The 20388-nt window shown below is 40.4% G+C and overlaps 1 protein-coding gene across 1 annotated transcript; it reads left to right on the top strand.

Moving 5' to 3' along the window:
- The first annotated feature begins 7 nt into the window (after positions 1 to 7).
- LOC6577834 (4-coumarate--CoA ligase 1-like) lies at positions 8 to 1552 on the top strand. The gene is made up of 3 exons (XM_032728603.2): positions 8 to 188; positions 255 to 371; positions 453 to 1552. Exons 1-3 carry the CDS (start codon positions 16 to 18, stop codon positions 1414 to 1416), a joined length of 1254 nt encoding a protein of 417 aa, XP_032584494.2. The 5' UTR covers positions 8 to 15; the 3' UTR covers positions 1417 to 1552.
- The last annotated feature ends 18836 nt before the right edge of the window (positions 1553 to 20388 follow it).

Below are 20388 nucleotides of genomic sequence, written 5' to 3'. Positions count from 1 at the left end.
GGTACTATGCAGTACATGTACGAGATAACCAAGCCAAAGTTAATATTTTGTGACAAAGAACAATATAATAAAATTGTTGAGGCCACTAAAGGTTGGAGTCCTGAGGTATATACGATCAGCGAACCCCTGGAAGGTAAGCCCAGCATACAGAGTCTGTTGGAGCCAACGACAACGGAAAAGTTCTACCAGTGAGTGTCAATCAAGAGTCATCGATAGTGAATAGATTCACAGAACTGAGATTATCGTATTCACAGTCCTGAGCCCCTGAAGGCTGGCAGCGATCAAACTGTGGCCATTCTGTGCTCATCCGGTACTACGGGAATGCCAAAGGCCGTGTGTATATCAAACAGTGTGCTCATGCAGGATAATTTGTAAGTAAATCTGAGATATATTTTGAAATTGAAGTGCACTATAAAATCTCATCATATCATCAAAAATTCGGCAAATTTCAGGTTTGTCAACAGTGAAACGATTTACTTTCTACAGAGTGGACTAGACTGGATATCTGGACTGTGGGCTTTCATGTTCTGCGTGGTATTCGGCAGCACTCGCATCTTGTCGAATAAGCCCTTTTCGCCGGAGAACATTGTCCAGCTGATACAGAAGTACAAAATTAATTATATAACCATGGCACCATCCCAGATGGCAGCTCTGGCCAGTTGTCCAAAGGCCACGCAGAGCGCATTATCCTCGTTGCGTAATTTAAACTATGGCGGTAGCATAGCCTCGGATGTGACTCTAAAACGTTTGCGGGAGCTCTGCCCGAATGCAACGTTTAACTCAGCCTACGCGATGACAGAGCTGGGATTGATTACACTTAATGCCGGTGTCCAGAAAGCGTCAGCTGCAGGCAAGCCGATGCCCGGCATGACCATACGCATCGTGGATGAGAATGAAAATAGCCTGGGCCACAATGAGATCGGTGAGATCTATGTGAGTTCCGCCATCAAATGGAATGGCTACTACGGCAATCCCACTGCTACGATGGAAATTTTGGACCCAGAGGGCTGGATCCATACCGGAGACTTGGGCTACTTCAGTGACGACAATCTGCTGCATGTAGTAGATCGCAAGAAGGAGGTTCTCAAATATAAAGGCATTCACTTCTGGCCCACCGAAATCGAGAATGTGATCCGAGAGCTGCCGCAGGTGCGCGATGTCTGCGTTGTGGGCGTGCCCGTTGAGGCAATTATGGATGCAGCCGCTGCCTTGGTGGTCAAGGTACCAGGCAGCGACATCAGTCACGACGATATTGTGAGTCATGTGGCCAAGCGTCTGCCCACTATAAATAAGCAGCTGCATGGAGGAGTTCGATTCACTGAAAAGCTGCCCTTCAATAACAATGGCAAGGTCATGCGAAAGGCGGCCCTCGAACTCTTCATGTCGCTTGGAGGACTTACGACTAATCCCGAGTAACAATGATATAATATAGCATATTTCGTTTAAGTTGTACCCATTATTTTTATTAACTAACAAATTTATGAATTCTATGACTTTTATTGAACTTTTCAACGCTTTTGAGTATTAAAATAAACTCAATATCTAACCTGAACCAGTAAAATAACTATTGTATAAATCTATTTTAAATATTTTTTTTTTTTCTAAAAGTTTCCTTTTCTTTTGGTATCCACTCACACATCAATGCTTTGTCATAAATTGCATATAATTTGTATATCGTTTGGTGCTCATATAAATGCATATCTGATTTCTGTGATCGTATTGAGTGGCGTATAAAAGGCGTTTAATGCGATCGTAGCACGCACTTAACAAAATTGTGAATGTGCTACAAAGCACAGTCTTTAGCAGAGGACATACTAAATCCTTTGCTCGCACACGCACACGCACACGCACACACACGCAGAGGCACACACACACGTACTCAATCCCTTTATGTGCAGTTGAGACTTTTGAGGCCTAAAACCCGAGCGGCAACAAAAAGTACGACGCAAATGTGTCTTGAAAAGAAGCAATGCAAAAGGTACGCCAAAGTTATGTGCTCCATAGCCGAGGCAAGCTCGCCCCTTTTGGTATCCTGGCCATGTCCTGTTAGCTCAGTTGACAGGCAGCCAGGCAGCCAGGCAAAAATGCAAATATTTGTAAAATATATGCGTGTAAAAATTGTTGTGCTCCATTATCCTTTTAACTGGATATGGCGAACACATGCGGGCCCTGAGCCAAGGCAAATACCAGGAGCCATCAGCTAAGCAGCCAGATAACAGCGGTAGCACCAGAAGCAGCGGCAGCAGGACCGGCAGCAAGAGTAGCATCGACAGCAGGAACAGCAGCGGTGGCAAGACGTCGACCAAGCCAAGTTGAAGGGTTTTTGCTCTCAGCCATGTCGATGCGTGCGATTTGCTTACAGAAGCCAGGACAACAACGGGACAGGTGGCCCGTCTATCTAAGTAAGTGGGTTGTCAAAGCAAACAGTAGCAGCAACAACAGCAACAACAACAACAGCAACAACAACAACAACAGCAACAGCAAATAATAATAAAGTAAGAAAAGGCAGCCAAGTGCCGCGTAACGAGGCAGCAAAGCGTCACAGGCCGCAACATGACACTTTAAACGTTTTACTGTCCTCGTATATAGGACCCAGTATCGCACAAGGGTGCCACTGATTGCCGATATATACACACTCACACACACACATACAGTCATATGCTCTGGTTGTACTAAATTACTCACGCACTCGTAATCAATTGAAGTTATTGCATAATTTCGACATTGATAGAGTACGAAAGTCATTTCGATTTGATTTAATACACACGCACAAACACACACACACACACATATACAATACATATACATACAGCTGCATTGGCACATAGATAGAGAAAGACAGTTATACGCCTCGTCGCATAATGTGTCACATTTCATTTGTTACGCTCTGCTGGCTGCGCAGTCATCACTGGCAGAGACGGCGACTGTGCATATGAATGCTGCAGCATATCTATTGAGCCCTCGACATCAATTCTATGGCAGTGTCTCTTTCGTTTACAGTAAATGCACGTGGTACACACACACACACACACATATATATATATATATGCGACTATGATATAGCATATAGCATCATATATGGTCTATGCTTACAGCCGCTTCTATGGCTGTTTGCTTGTATGTTTGTAGGTTTATAGGTTTGTCCTCTGTCTGTCTCTCTGTCAGTCTAACTGTCTGTCCGCTCGTCTGACAGTAGTCAATCAGATGCCCCGATTGCCAGTCGTCATCATACTCGACATAGACATCGCGAAATGATTTATGAGATGCTGTTTGCTTTTGTTGTTGTGGATGTTCCTGTGTTGTGCATTTTGCCGCTTGCCATTTGCCCTTTGCCATGTGGCCCCGGGCTGTCGCTTAAAGAAATTGAACTGTCAAAACGCCCTTAGCCAGCAATCGTTTAACTCTTAAATTCTATTCACTTGATCCATCTGAGATCAGCAAAAAATCAACTCAATTGTTCAAATCGCAACAGCCAAGACAAAAGGAAAACTTAACGTTATTCGAGCTAACTGTTTAAAACAACTTCCTGGCCGGAGTTGAGGGCGCTTTAACCCAAAATTTCACCAGAACAAAATATTTGTATATTTTTGTTGAGTCCCATTTTCTTCGGAAGAAGTGGAACAGGTATTCAAGTTGTTTGGCTACCTAAAGCCCCTTTCCCCTAAAGTCACCTTTCAGGCTCATTTAAAGCTAAGGTAGCTTAATCGGATTTGCGGCACATACTGAGGAGCTGTATCAATGCTGCACTGTAATTGCTGCCACGTACAGACCTGTATATTGACCCCAGGAAAAGTATATAGTTCCTCACAGCAGCGATAGCTAGTATGAGAGTACAAGCTGAAGCAGCAGGGGGCGGGAGCAGGAGGCGGAAGCTGTTGAGCGCGTGCAGTCGGCATATTAGCCATTCATTGAGCGCGTTTATAGCGCGCTTTTGTAAGAGTTCCCCACAAGTACACACACACACACACCAAATTACATTCACCCACGTACATTCGCTAAAAACACACACAAGCACACACACACACACACTCACACATGTGCGCACAGAGACGAAACCTTTGCATTCAAAGCAAAAGGTCCTTTGGCGGATTTACTGATTGATGGCTATTAATTTATTTGTTGAGTGGTCCACAGGCGATGCGTCGTCGCCGTCGTCGTCGTCATCGTCTCTCCAGCCGACTGAGCACTGGAGTTTCTTGCGCTGCTCCACGTCGCTCCTGAATCTGGCAACGGCGAACAGTTTCACAAAATAGTCGAATTAATAAAGATTTAGACATTGTTCGCGCCATTCATTGTTGTGAGCCTGGAAGCCGAGAGACCAACAGCCCAACAGCCCAACAGCTTGACTGGCTCTGACTGCCTGCCAGTCGCTCTGCCGGGAAGCCATAATGTGCTTCCTTGCCGCCAAGCCATTGAAATCGATTACAAAGAACACACAGAGCAGACAAATTCATTGAGGGGGCACAAGTCCTTATACACACTTAGCGTCTTATACAGACTCTATTGCATTGATGTGCGCACTAATCAATAAGGCGAGGCGCAGTAGCCTGCACATGTACAGTACTCGCTCGCTATGTGTCATTCTCTGGTAAAAGTTGTCAAAAAAAAAGTCAAGAAAAACATAACACAAGCGATTATATTATTTTATTATTATTTATAGGTAAATCAAAAAGTAACATACATAAATATTCACATTACTGAGGCTTCACTTTATACTGGCACTGCAAGTGCTTAAGTACTTAGCTACAAGTATTTAATGAACATTTCTTTGTAGCTTCTAAACACAGATTTTTCACAGCTTTATAAATTCAAATATTTAGCAGCAAAAATGGAGAACTGATAGAATGTTGTGCTCCAACCAAATCCTTGAACTAGTTTAGAGCTGCGCCCCTCCCGGTGGTGAGAGCTGCTCACTAATTACTCTTTGGCATGTTACTTATGGCATTAAAATCTGTAGCTGTCGATGGCTACTCGCAATTAAAGGTGCGCCGGGCTTAGCCACAATTTTAAAGCCAGCAGTTATTAAATAAAAATAAAAATTAAAATGGAAATGAAATTTTCAAAAGGCTTCCATTGGCAATTCTTTTTTTTGTTTTTTTTTTTTTTTTTTTTTAGTTTGAGCTGCTTACATGAGTAATTAAAAAATAAGGCCATAAATATTTGAATTGATTAAAGTAATCAATTTAATAGGAGCGTTAGGAAAATAGACAACAACAACAACCAAAATATGAGCAACACCCACTACAACGACTGTCAGCAGTCAGCAAAATCATCGTGACTTATATTTAGGCGTGTTTCCCTGTATGTGTGTATGTTATGTGTGTGTGTGTGTGTTTCTCTGTGTATTTATATGTCTATCTGTGTGGCCATAGATAATCAAATTTGGCACTAATTCACAGCAGACACGCGAAGCATAAATAAACTTGCTATAGTCTTTCACAGTATTTTTTTTTTTTTTTTTTTTTTTTTTTTTGCTTTTTGCTGTCGATTTTTTGAAAACGAGTTTGCAACCGCAGCGTGCAAACTAAATAAAAATTCTTTATGAATGCACATAAACAGCAGCCAGCCAAAGTTTCTATATACTCTACAAAATATACTATATATAAGCTAGTGATCGATATTTATCGATTTTTTTGTTCTTGTTTATCTACACAGTATAAAGGATCAGTATAAATCCATAAGCTTAAACTGAGTATGGTAATTGTCCTTTCCTTTGATTACTTGATCCGATCGGTATTAATCGAATGCTTAATAATAATGTTCATGTCTTTAAATATAATAGGACTTTGCCTAGAATATCATTACGCTTAACATTAATTCATATTTGTGGCCTACAATTCACATATTTTTCTTTGATCCATCGATTTTATTGCTGAATTTAAAAAAAATAAATAAATAAAATCGCATACAAAATCTCTTTAAAAAAATATTCTATAACTATTCAATTTAACAAGGAAGTGTTATTTGGCCTTGAAATTGTACATTGAATCTATCTATCCAATTCAACAATCATTATCAATCGACTTGGCCTTGAAGTAGACCAATAATACCCCAATATATAATTTTAATTCGTTAATAGATAATCTCGTTGGCTATTTATAAACCTTCGCAGTTCGTTAGCTTCTGCGCACCTTGTGCAAGACCAATTACTAATGAATATATTCTTATCAAATTATGCTACTCTAATTGAGTGACGATAAGAAAGCTGTTGATGAATGGCGCGAGGCGGTGCACGAAAGTTACGCAGTTGCCGTTATCAATACGCTTATCATAATCTGGGCTGTCAATGGGCAAAGGGAATTATAGAATGAAATACATCGAAGTGCCACTTAAGCTGATAATAATAAGAAACAAAGACTAGAAGGTATTAAAAACTGCTTGACGTTGAAATCTATCTGTGTGAGGGGCTTTAATCCAGCGAGAATTTATCGATGCCATCTGATTCCAAAGTGCATATTAGACTATATAGACTCCGCTGCATACCCTCACCAATCATCCAGCGAAATGGCAAGCCCACGACGACAGCGACGACGTCGATGATAACGACGACAGCTGCAATTCGGGCAGCCCTCAGCTGGCCGTGGCTCAACCTCAAAAAAGCAAATCGAAAATGGTGAAAAATACTGAACACAAAAAAAAAATTCACGAAAACAAAAGAGAAGAAGCAGAGCAGCACAGAAAAATAAAAAAAGAGGAGAAAACAGGGTATAGTAATAATATATACATGTAGTATGTTTGTATATTGGAAAATGGTGTTCGTTTTTTGGTGGCATGTCTGAGGCTATGGCTCATTTAAAACGTGCACACACATTTGCATGCTAGAACTGGCTCACATGGCGTATGAGTAACATACTCCAAATGCCGCTTACAACATGAAAAACAACAAAACGCAAACTGCAGAATTATGCGCAAAATCCAAAAGCATAACAATAATTTGCTGCAAGGGAAACGACATGTATATATATATATGCATGTATGTATGCAGCAGTAACTGCAATAGGTGAAGAGTGTGGGTGTGGGTGTGGCTTGTGGGCGGACTGGGTGGTCGGGACGTGTGTCTCCACGTTGTCGCCTTGCCGCCTCAGTTGTCCGCCTGTCAGTTTTGTTTATTGACTTTGGCAAATTGTTGGCAGCACAGGTAATAACATCAATGCAGTTGCCATTTTTTGCGACCTCTGCCACATCGTCCCCACCGCCCCCGCCTCTGCACAGCACTCGGATATAGTTCTCGATATGGGAATTTTTGCCTGTTTTTTTTTTTCATACTATGCGTTCCGCAGAATTTACAACCTCAACTCTGCCCGCAGCGTGCCCACAGCTCGAACATGTGGAGGCAAATGGGCATTGCATTTTATTAGCAACTATTACACGTCCTCGGAGACCGAGGAAGACCATAGCCGGGGAGACCGAAGACCGCAGGCCGTGGCCGTCCTGATAGACCAGAGGCCATAAAGCCAAGAATTATTATAATGTGATTATTATTATGATTATGCGATCGTTATCGTAAATAATTTTCAATGCGCCGCGTGTGCTTAGACTTCGATGAGACGGAAAAAAGGATGGTGGGGAGAGGGGCACGAGGTGGGGTCAAGCAGTAGGTAGACCGCAGGACCTTATGTAAATTTCTTGAATCGCTTTGAGCAATTGCAGCTTTTGTCGCAGTCCCGGAAAAGTGTACTTTGTGCTTCATATTCCATGCCATTCGCCATGTTTCGTTACGGCAAAAACATGAAAATGAAACTATCGGCCAGCAAAATTATCACATACTAAGTCAGCTTGTTAGCCGAGCGAAATGTATGCAACAGTTCATAAACCATGATGTTCCCTGCTCCTTGCGACAGAAAGAAACACTGAAGGAGGAGCGGAACAGAAGTAGCTGGCACTCATCATATTTTCCAGCTGGCCGCAAAGAGCGAAAGCGGAGCACGACAGAAAGGAAACTATGCAAATGCAAATTAGATGAACATAAAAAATGAGACAATGAAATGCGATGCGATGCGCTCTAGGCGCAGGGGAGGGAAGCGGCAATGTTTGAGACGGACTCATTTGCGTGCATGAGTAAAGTGGAGATTGGATAAAATGAGACGAGCAGATCAAAAGATTGTGCGACAGAGAACGTACCACGGGCACAACTCAACTGAATGACACGGGAGCCTAATGCTATGAGCGAAGCAAAATGTGAAAAGTTATAAAAGGCAAAGCATCTGAGAATACCGGCATAGATAAAAGTATGTCGGAAAATGTAATGAATCAAAGAAAAAAAGTAGAAATGCGAACTAACTTACGTATATACATGATGTCATAAAAGCAGGAAATACTTAATGATTAACGACTATCCAATACCCTATGCGGTCGAATAGTAAGATTGGGTGGGTGTAATTTTTCGATTAATGAAACAAGCAAATAATATTTGATTGATATATTTGATTGCTTCACTCTTTAAAGCACCAATTATTGAACGTTACAGAAATGTAATAAAAATGAGTTTTTTCTTATTTATTAAAGATGCAAGAAATTTAAGTTGTTTCTTTTAAAACTTAAAGGTCTTATAAGTCATAGAGATTGTAATGTGACTGACAAGGGCAAGGCACCTGAATGCCGTAAGGGACAAACAGTCTCAGCCTATATAATACATACTTATGCATATAATATGTATACATATAATTCAATTTAAAGCTCCTTCAAATAAAATTTTCCATTTGTATATAAATAGAAACTGAACCTGTAATAACTGGAAGTGGCATATTTAAAAAATTAAATTAAAACCTTTTCAAGTAGGGTCTTAAATTTTGATTTTCATAGAAAATAATCTTTAAGGGGTAGAATGCACTATTTATAAAAAAAAAATATATATATGTAATATAATATTAATATTTATAAATATAATAAAATTTGTATAGATTTATTTAAAAAATATATATGTATATAAATAATAATTAAATTATTTCTACCTTTAATTCAAATATAAAGTATTATAGTATATAGTATAAGTATCTAGCATATTTTCTAGGAAAAAAAAAATAATAATAATACTTATAATACTAATACAAAGCATGATAAGGCCTATGCCAAGAAATCTAAGCGATTCAAGTTGCTGGGCGCTTCATATTGCATTACTGACAGAACTGTGCTGTAATCTACATTAAAAGATTATTTGTGAATACCCTATAAAGGTAAGAGGTAAGGGTTGCACAGGAATTCAAGAATTCATTTGTGCTTATCAACGTGAAATATTCTAATACCTTGCGAAAAGCTAAAGCAGCTCTATAAATCTTATAAAATGCATAAATTATAGTACATTAATAAGATAGGAAACTACTTATGTAATAAGTCGCAAACTAGATCGGATTATTATTAACAGCTACTCAAATACATATAATATAAATATAGTATATAAAGTAAACCTCGATACTTTATTGTCTAATAGATACTATTAGATAGATAGATAACAATTGGACAATAAAAGATCCATATATTGTAGATGATAAGATGAATTTACTTGTAAAATATAGGGTATCTGCATATTGAGCATTATTGATGATGGGTTTTTGATTTATTTCCAATTCGCATTGAACATGTTGGCTACGTAACACGACACGCAACTGTCCACATTAGCTACGACAGAGAGATTGCAAGGCGAAGAGCGAGAGAGCAATAAGTGTGATAACGTGGGTGGAGCGCGCACAGAGCTTAGCTAAAGCGCTGCAGCAGAGCAACAGCAGCGGGCGAGCGTCAACTAATCGCCAAATGGTCACTTTGCAGATAATTACCAAGGCTTATAGTTGCTTGTAGGTTTAGGATGGGCGGTGAAAAGGAAAGCAGGAAAGTAAAGGACACCAACAGCAGCAACAAGCTGATGAGCGCCCATACACACACATCTCTGAAAAAGGGTCCAGTTCTGAGGCGCAAAAGAAAACTGAAAACAGAAACAGAAACAGGAACAGAACATAAAGCCCAGCGCTTGGACTGAGTTACTGCGAAATGAGTGTGGATAAGTGGCTAACGGCTGTTAACGGTGTGTCTGACTGACTTGCCAGCTGCGAAGGACGAGCTGCTGCGGACGCTGGAATCCAATTAGGTCACATTAGGATTTGCGTGGTTTAATTAACTAAAATTAGCTGCTGCTGCTGTTGCTGCTGCCTCTGCTACTGCTGCTGCTGCAGCGTATGCAAAGCTCAAATGTATTCCAAAAATAGCGTATACGCACTGTATGCTGTCTCCAATACACACTCACTACAATTGACAGCTTAGGTAATTAGATAGCTGCCTTTGCCTAAACTGATTAGTTGACAGCATTATATTACCTTATAAGCTTCAAATAAAAAAATATAAAAAAAAGAAATATATATATATATATTAGTTGATTTTCAAATGACAACACCTGCAGCTCACTGCACCTGATTTGTTTTATTTATTTCATAAAATGTCTGTGTCAAAGCAGCTGTGCCGCTTTTTATTTTATTTTTTTAATTAAAACATTTATCGTACTCTAGCGTACGGACAAAGAACTTGATGCGCTCTGAATTCCCGTGACTCTGAGATAATTTGAAATGAAAGAGAAATATTTGCTTCAAATTACTAAGAAACAGAGATGCTCTTAGCATTCGACTGGGCTGTCCTGGAAAATAAAAGCATTTTTCCTTTAACATTAATAATCTCTAAGAATTTAATCAACTGGAAGCTACTTAACGTTTTAGTATTTGTGACTGCAGTTCTAAAATATTCTAAGATTTTTCTTGAGACGATCCCTTCCAAGGTTATTTTTATGGAATATTTGATTTGAATGCAACATGCTCAGAGTATTTGAAACTATAATCTGATCTATAGTAGTAAATGCCAGTAGCCTATAGCCAAAGAGTATACCAATGCTAAGTAAAGTTTTGGCATATGATCAATAGTATTTAGAAATGTAAATAAATATTAAATATATGACTATGATTTGAATTAAGTTACCTTCCACGCAAATCCCCCTAACTTTAAGCAGTTTCAGTTTAACTATCGTCATACCAAGTCACGTGCTCAACGATAATATTTGCACATTTATTTTCAGCTTACAATTCTCCAATGCGTAATACAATTTCCGATAAAGAATGAGGTAACCTTTGAACAGTTTATTTTTAAATTTCATTAAACTGCGATGATAGCACTGATTGATTAGCTGATCTAATAGATTCTAGCTTATAAGTAAATAAATAAATTGTTGATAACTTGTTTTTCACTTAACGAATGCCGAATTAAAAATTTAGCAAAAATAATCAACATTTGCTCATTAATATCGCTTATCAGCTCAGAGGGATGGCCTTTCAGTGCTAAGACAATGAGAAGCGGATTCCCTGGGAATCAAACTCTTTTTGCGTAAATAGAATGCTTATAGATTAGCACTCTCGCATGAACACGCGTCAGTATTGACAGTATGTATTACATTCCTAGAAATACCTGGGAGAGTTTGCCAGTCAAACGCATGAGAGACGCAGTAAAGAGCTCTTGGAAAACGCTTTTTGAACTTTGAACTGTGCACATTGGTTTAGTATGCCTGATGGCACAGTGGGACTTAAGCGGGATTCCAGATGACGATGATCGAGGGGCGGAGTGGGGAATGAAAGCTGCTTTGGTTTTTGGGCCACCTGGTCTAACTAAAGCGTAGCGTACAACACGCCAGCAGAGGGAAAAAAAACACAAGTCTGTGCCACAAAGGACGCCGAAAAACGGCGAACGAACTACTCCAAAACAACTGTGCAAAGTGGACTTGAAAAAGTTCGAGCACTTGAGCGTCAGCATGTGTAATAAAGGTTATTTATGTATATTTTATCGCTTTGGCAAGCAGCTTTTGGGCAGCGCCCTCAGCCGCACCGTCTGCGGCTTGGTGGCCGGGCCGCGCCCCCGTTTGGAAATTGGCTGGGCAGCGTAACTTGACTTTTGTTCTGTTCGGCATGGCATAAGATTTATTTTGGCAGCTGCAAACAGCAATTAGATGAATGAAAAGTTGCCCATATAAATGCTAATCGCCGCCCTGCCACAAAGCATGCAATGCAAATAGCCAAACTGACGTCCTAAATTGCATTTCTCATTTTGTGATGCGCTGGCTAACGGGAAACGGCAAAGCGGCAAGCGGCGAGGGCCAAAAAATCTCATTACAAGCCAAAAAGCGAATTAAAATGCGAAAAGGTGACACAAATTAAGCAGGCGACTGTGGAAACTGTCGCAACGGAAGTAATAAGTGATAAAACGGAAGACAAAGTGCCGTTACCCCAGCCTCACTTGGCGAACCGGATGCGGATGTGGATGCGCATGCAGAGTGAACTATTGCCAAGCTAATCGCGACGTGACGTGACGTGACGAGCCCAAAGTTCTGCTCCCCGGCTGCCACCGCTGCTCTGCGCTGCCCTCAGCTGCCCCACGCTGCTGGAGCAACATTCCAATTGACATGCAGCAATCGACCTTTATTAAAAAGTTTTCTCCCATTCTACCCCAATTTTTTTTTTCTACTTCCTTTTTTTTTTTTTTTTTTTTTTTTTTTTGTTTATTGGGCCCTTGGCTCGCAAAAGAAGGCGCGCCCAAGACGCAATATATGGCCAGACCCTGCACGCCACATGCCTCCCCTGGGGGCAACTGGCAACGAGCAACGGGCAACTGGCAACTGGCATCATCCAATAGCAAAATGTTTGTTTGTGGCAGCAGCAGCAGCAGCAGCAGCAGCAGCAGCAGCCGTCGCACCGCCCACTCCTACACCTCCATCAAAGCTATCGCCAAATAGTTCTGCTCCTACTGTGACTACTTCGATTTGTAGCCAAGCGATGACAAAAGCTTATTGACAGATTATTCAACCGTTGGCACATATTGCCGCCATGGTTTGGCGCCATTCACCAGCAATAACACAAGCAACCACAACAACTACAGCAACAACAACCACAAATAGCCCTGTGACCGACAAGCAACGGGCGTTACAAATCAACAACAGAGTCGAACAAATCGACGAGCGTTTCAAGCAAATAATTAAAAAAGTTGCCAATATTAAAACTGAAACTGAAACCGAAACTGAAACTGAAACTGAACTGAAACGTTGCCAAAAACGATCGCAATATGCTGTACGGTTAGGGTATTTTAGTTCGGTCAATACCCTGAAATTAATATAACTATTAATATAACTATAAAAAATATATAGAGAGTAATTTGTGATATTGAGAAAAAGCTTATTGTGTATGGCTTAATATGCATATATATAGGGCTTTAGTATGTTAACTATAGCTAAAAATCTATAATATATCGACATAATATGTATTACATACGCAGTTTAATCGAAACATGAATTTATTATACATATTTTATAAGCTTAAGAGAATATTTCATAGATGTTAAGTCAGTGACCCGACTAGTAGGCCTTGAAGTGGTGTCCGAGCTATCTTCTACTTCGAGTGTGGATGCATAGCTAACTAGGCTGAAAATTGTTTCATAAATAACAAATTTGTATATGCTAAACAGAATAAATGAACTGAAACGTTAAAGAATAACTGTTAATGTATTGAGTTCCAATGGAAGCTTAACACAATAACTCCCAAAAAAAAAGGTACTTCTACAAAGACAAATTTCTAAAAATATTTAATATTTCATATTGCTAAATGCATAGCCAAAATATTCAAATTCCTGCACAGCGCATGAAAGAAATGAAAGAGAGCAAAATGAAATTGAAAGACTGTGCATTCCAGCACATTTCCATAATGCTCTATACTTGCATATTGCAACAAATTCACTTTGAGTTTGAAGCTCGAAGTTCCTTGATCAGTATGGGAATTGAACGACCAATATGCCCTACAATTTATAGAGCAATGCCATTTCGAATTCCCATTCGAAATTCCACTCAATTCAGACCTATTGTTATAGCTGCAGCTCGTCTGCGACTTCTGTTATAATCGGTCAATCGCTGCGCACAGAAGCGTCAAGTGTGTGCAGCTATTCGAGGGAACTACAGCCCCAGTCAACAGCATGGCATTTCTAGGGTGTCTATCTATCGCGTTGAGTGGCGCCACCCAGGAATTCATTCTACCAAAATAGTAACGAGTTTTGGTAGCGCCCACGCTTTATTGCCACAGTGCGCCAAAGTTTTTACTTATTTATTCTCCAGCAAATAGAAACATAAGAGTGTATATATACTCTAGCATATATACGAACGCAACATAAATATGTAGAGCAATATATGATATATTGCACTGGTTGACTATTTGCTTTACTTTTCACATTCGCATGTGGCGATATATATCGGGACTTGTTTGGCATATTGCGCAATATGCTCAGGCAGCCATAGATGCAACTGTTTACTCCAGCCCTTTGTTTGCTAAAAGAGTGGGATGAGATGGGTCTGCTGCTGCAGCTTCTTGTGCAGCTGCCAACCACTGGACTGGGCGCATTCAAGATGCAGATAGTGGTTGCAATGGGTATCTCTGGGCAGTCAGGTCACATAGACACGCACACACACACACACACACAGCGACATAGGGACTGTTTTTGCAGTCTGGCCTTTGATTCATGAGCCAAATCTAATAAGCATTAGGCGCAAAGGGCAAAGGAACATCACCAAAAAGCCATAGATCCATAGACCCTTCCACCGCAAAACCAATGCAAACCAAAAGCCGACGAAAAATATGAAGAACAAAAAAAAAAAAAAAAAAAAAAAAAAAAAAAAAAAAGGCAGTTACTGAGCTTTGAGCTGAGCGTGCTGCCACTTCTGCTTCTGACCAGGGCCCAAACCCTAGACTAACCAGCCAACCAGGCAAGCCAACCGAGCCAGAGAGAACCAGTCAGCCAGCCAGTGAAAAACAAATCAAGTTGAAGTTTTCTCATTTCCATAACTAATGCAAAAATCCAATTTCTTATGCAAACATAAAATTTTCCACTCGCAATGCTCAGGCGACAGCGATAGGAGGGTGCCGGAGGAGCCGTAGGTGGGCATAGGGGTTCCTCGAGGAACGGTTGAGGGGGGAAAGGAAGGGTGTCTCTACGGCGTGCATGCATACTATAAAATTCAGGTCAAGCAAACCATAAAATCATTCATCATTTTCGTGTAAGTGTTGCTACACACACACACACTCACACACATACACAGAGCTCGTTGCCGAGCCTTCATAATGTGAGGGTATTGTGAGTGTGTGAGTGTGTGTGTGTGTGCGAGTATGAGTTGTCTGTGGTCTGGGTGAGGTCCTGCGGTGGCTTTAAAAACGGCCGACGTTCGCATTCCTGCAATAAAAATCAAGAAAGCAGCCAGCAAAATACTCAACACCAACAACAACACCAACACCAACACCATCAAAAACAACAGCAGCAGCAACCAGAACAAGAAACACACATATAAAACAAAATAATAATAATAATAATAATAATAATAATAATGAAGCACAAACCGAATGAAATGGCTGCGTGCGAGCGAGACAGGTGACAAACCGGCCTAGACATGAGCCCCATTTGCATATTAAGTTCTCCCACGTCGGGTACTGAGGCCGAGCCATGGCATTAAGTAAGGTCCTTCTGCTTCTTTGCACTGGCAGGGACAGAAGCTGGTCTCGGGACTGGGATTGGAGCTGCGGCGGGAGCTGGAAGTGGGGCTATTTGGGATGCCTGGGTATATGCCGGAAAGGGATAAGTGTCAAAAGAATTTGACAATGCGCTCGGTTTCGTTTTGTTGTTCTATTTATTATTGTTGTACGATCCTGGTCCAACTCCTTCTCCTGTCCTCCTCTTCGTCTTTTTGCTGATTTTTTATGTATCGGGAAATGGTTTGTGCGTGTGTTTGTTTTAATGGTCTATTTGCCGGAGACTGGGAATCGGGGCAACTGGCAACTGACAACCGGAGAGTTCACTTCGGCAAACTGCGCCCAGCATTTTTTCAAGGCATTCGATATATCTCTGTTCCAAATGCCCTTCAAAATATATATTGAGTTGGTCACTGAATGTGTAGAGATCCCCAATATATATCCAAGACCTCAAATTTTAAAAATATCCTATAGATTACGTACAAATTTTCTAAAGAATCCTGCCCGGAATTCAACCCATAAGTGTATTTAGTCTCCGGCGTGCCAAACACTCTTAATTTTCTTGATTTTTTTCTGGTTTATTTATTTTTTTATTTTATTTCGGCCGCATTGCCTGCGTAGGCAATTTAAGCCCTGCTGACTCGGCCGCCATGCGATTTTTGGTTATTTTTCTTTATTTTATGCTTTTCCACTTATTTATCACAATTTATTGTTGTCTACCTCAGCGCATAGATAAGAAGTTCAATTTGAATTCTGTTTGAGTGTGGTATTATATTCAAGGGTTCCATGCGCCTCGGCTCTCCATCAATATCTATCTTAATTGCATGCAACTCAATAAGTATCGGATATACATTTAATAGTAATTGATTGTTAGCCACAAGATGCAGAAGAAGATGTTGATATAGACATAAGGATGCCCTGAACTGAACTGGCCATATCGAATATTTAAGAGAGTTTTCATCCTGCGCCCTTGGACATCTACTATAACTTCCTATTACAGTCATCAATGCCAATTCCCTTTTCCCTGTTCTCCCTATTAACTCCCATATGCAGTAATACCAAGAAGTTACAGAGTTTGTTGCATATTTAATAACTGTCGAAGCATTAAGAACTTTCTTTTATTTTTTTTTTAATTCATTCTGAAAGCATTTTTCCCTTTGCTGGCGGTGAAGAACTAATTGCATGTGTTTTGCTTTGAACTATGTGTGCATTTATATCAAGTACACCACATGGCCGCAATTAAATTATTTTATTAGAGCACAGGCCTACTACATAGGCAATCGCTTTGATTGCTGTTCGGTGCTAACCACAAGGCACTCAAGCTCTTCCTCGCTCCCTCTCATCGCTCTATATAGGTTTGTTTTTATTTTCAGCACTCCCTTCTCTCGCTCTCTGTCTTTGCCTGGCAAAAAGCAAACCGCAACTATGACGAGGACGCAAGGAAGCAAACTGATGGCAAAAATGCGTTAAATATGAAATGAAATGTTTAAGGACCACCGACCGGATGCCAGCATCGGCTACTTGGTTGCTCAGCTACAGCTGCCCCTGCTGCTGCTCCTGATACTACTCCTGCTGCTGCTGCTGCTGCTGCTGTCGATCTCAAACATTTAACCGCTGCGCTGATGATGGCAGCAATTAAACGGAAAATGCCTGGCCAGAAATGTTCGAGAATTTGTGGTACAAAAATTCAATTAATTTTGGGGCCTTCGCGCAACGCACAGACAAAGGCATTAAAGGAACGCATGCGAGGTGGGTGGCGGGGGAAAAGTCTTTCGCAGCGATGCGGCATTGTCATGTATCTTACTTGTGGTTGGAAAACTATAATAAATTATGGTACGACAACCGCTTGTTTGGTCTCTTGGCTCTTGATTAGCATGGCAATGGCTTTGCTCGCCCCGCCTTACCGCCCTCTCTGCCAAAAAATTCCTAAATACCAAACAAAATACGAAAACACAAAATAAAAAATGAAAATCCTGAAACAAAATTAAATAAATTACTTTTCAGGGCAGGCACACTCATCTTACCCAAGGGCTGATTGCAACAGACTCTGGAGCTCAGCAGCAGCTTTCTACATTCGAGCAAATTAGTTGGCTCAATCTGTGGGCCATAGTACGAATAAAAAACAACAACAAGAAAACGCAAAAAAAAAAAAAAAAAATCAGTGCCACATATAGAAAGTTTTCGTATCGGCATCTGGATTATGCTGATAATTAAGTTATCAACTTGTGTGGAAACTATAACTTAATTGGCTTATTGTGTTACGCAATTAAGTGAAGGCAACGATAGCAGCGGGCCAATGTGAAAGGATGCTGAGCATGGCATTAAAGACCATGCAAATAGTAGCTTAAGCCCCAAATACAGTGTTCTCCCGATTACAAATACTCCTCACAATAATTATGAGAACATACTCACAGAGCTAGCTAGCATTGATGGAAATTAAATTCAATTCCAGCAAAAGAAATGTTATAGCAAATTCTCACATAATCGGTAAAATATGAGTGGGAAATCCTATGTCAATATTGATATATGATTTGCAAACTCATTCTAAAATCTTGACTCGGTTTGATTTTGATTTATGGAAGTGAGAAAGTTCAGCCAGCTTATCTAGAGTCATAAATATATAATATTCAATGTACCAAAGATAACGCCATACTAATCATTAATCACTATCTATTAGGTAACTGTACACATATCTAAGTATATTTGCTTTCTATATGGTCGTTAATCTTATCTCTATAAACATGGTGTAGAGCTAATGTATGGCTTCCTACGAAATTTACAATATAGATTTGGAAGCTATCTGCAAAAATCTGTTCGTTTTTTAGTATCTAATCATAAACATTTATAGACTTATTATTTTGTTATATTCTTCACCATTTTATATATTTATTTCGTTATCTCTTACAAACACTCTCTCTAGTTCTCTCCGTGTCGCTCCCCAGGACTTTCTCTGTCTTTATGTATCTGTATATCTAAATTAGTCTATCTACCTCTCTCTCTCATTCTCATAATAGCTCTCTCTTTCCATTTCTCTCTCCCTCATACATTCATACTCTCTCTCTCTTCTCGTGTTCTCTTACTCCGCCCTTCTCTCATTCAATCTTACTTTCCCCTTTCTAGATCCCTCTATGTTTATCTCTTTCCCTCATTTCTCCCCCTTTCTTTGAGATAGTTCTCTTAAAATTGAAAAGTCTTAGCTTAGTATATCTTTTGATACAGTTTTAGTGCATCTCACAGCAAGTTAACATTTCTAAGAGCAATCCTCTAATTAATCTCGGCAGTGCAAACAATCAAACTCTTTAAGCGCTCACGCTCGCGCTCTAACCATTAATTAGCAAACACTTGACAACAGTCACAGTGTCTGTCAGCTGTATTCTTCCGACCGAAATTCGGGTGCTCGCCGGGTTTCAGGCAGCCAGCTAAGTACGATTAAGTTGTGCAGCAAACTTGTCGCGTCTTTTGCAAAACAAATTGGAACATAACGAAAATGGAAATGAGAGTTGAGTTTCAGACTTGCATGGCAAATGGAAGTTGGGGCTTTTGATGCGAAAAGTGGAGTAAAGTGGGGACGAAGAACGAGGAGCGAGGATTTTAACTACAGCATACTTAACGCTTGCAGTCGTCAACCGCCACTTGACGCATATGCAAAATATTTAAGTGCAGCCAGCTAGAGAGCAAAGCAAAGCGAAGCCAGTACCTGCCACGCCCCCTAATCCGCCGCACGCCTCTAGCCTTGGGGCACTCAAATATGTTAGCCGTCTTATTTTTGAAAGAGTGCCAGCAACGTCGAGTGTTGCACAAACATTTGCACAGTCAAACGGCGCGAGAATCCAGCCCCCAAATGTATGCAGCATATAATTATTGATGGAGCTGCCTTTGGTGGAGCAGTCACCCCACTCTCACACCACACTCCACTATGCTAGTTAATGTCGTTAGCAGGTGCTCGAGACATTTGCATATGCTTGCGGTTCATTGTGAGTGCGAATCCATTAAAATGAAGTGCAGCCGAGGCGCCAGGCCTGAGCGCCCCCTTACAACTCACTGTGCCTCTTCCGGCCTGTATCATTCGCTCATTAGAGGCAACAATATTTCAAGACAGGCAATAAATTCTGAAAGCTAGGCGACAAACAGCTAAAGCACAACTGGCTATCGAACATAAGATATTAGAGAGAAAAACAAAAAATTATGGTATGCGGAGAAATAAATACCCTTTTGGGAAAGACTGAGCGAGGATCTTGCATTGGCATTTAGAAAAGATAGGAACGAGATATAATATACATTCAATAAATTTTATAAAATTCCTTGATGAAAGGCAAATGGTTCGGAACGCAGTATTGCTGTTTGAGAACGAGATATCTGTGAAAACTTTATATATACATTTTTGAGTCTATGGAATAGATCTATACCGAGGGCAGAATTAAAACTAACTTCAAAATTATATTTATATATAGATATACCACACCTTCTAATGGACACATTCTTTAATATGCCGCACGCTTTCTAACTAATTTATGCGACTCTAAATAAGAGTATTAGGAAAGACAGACTGAACCGGGGACAGAGAGCGAAAAAAGTCAATATAAGGAAATTAATTTGCGCAGTTCAGCAACAGACAGGGCATGTGGATTTCGGACCAAGACATAAAATTCAATTAACCCGGACACACACACACACACTCGTATACATGGAACACTCGTAAGGCACACTCGAAGGAGTTACTCGGACTTTGGTCGCCATTTCTGCAGCAGCACATAAAAGCAATTGAAAGAACATGCGAAAAACAATAAAAAGAAATTAAGGTAAAGTAGCTACAGAGCAGCAGCAGCACCGGCAGCAGTCGCGACAGCAGGGAAAGGGAAAAGGCTAA

The sequence above is a fragment of the Drosophila mojavensis genome, unplaced genomic scaffold (genome assembly GCF_018153725.1).
Source record: "Drosophila mojavensis isolate 15081-1352.22 unplaced genomic scaffold, ASM1815372v1 contig_49, whole genome shotgun sequence".
Classification (NCBI taxonomy): domain Eukaryota; kingdom Metazoa; phylum Arthropoda; class Insecta; order Diptera; family Drosophilidae; genus Drosophila; species Drosophila mojavensis.
The sequence above is the reverse complement of the archived record's forward strand: the minus strand, read 5'-3'. Positions and strand labels throughout refer to the sequence as shown.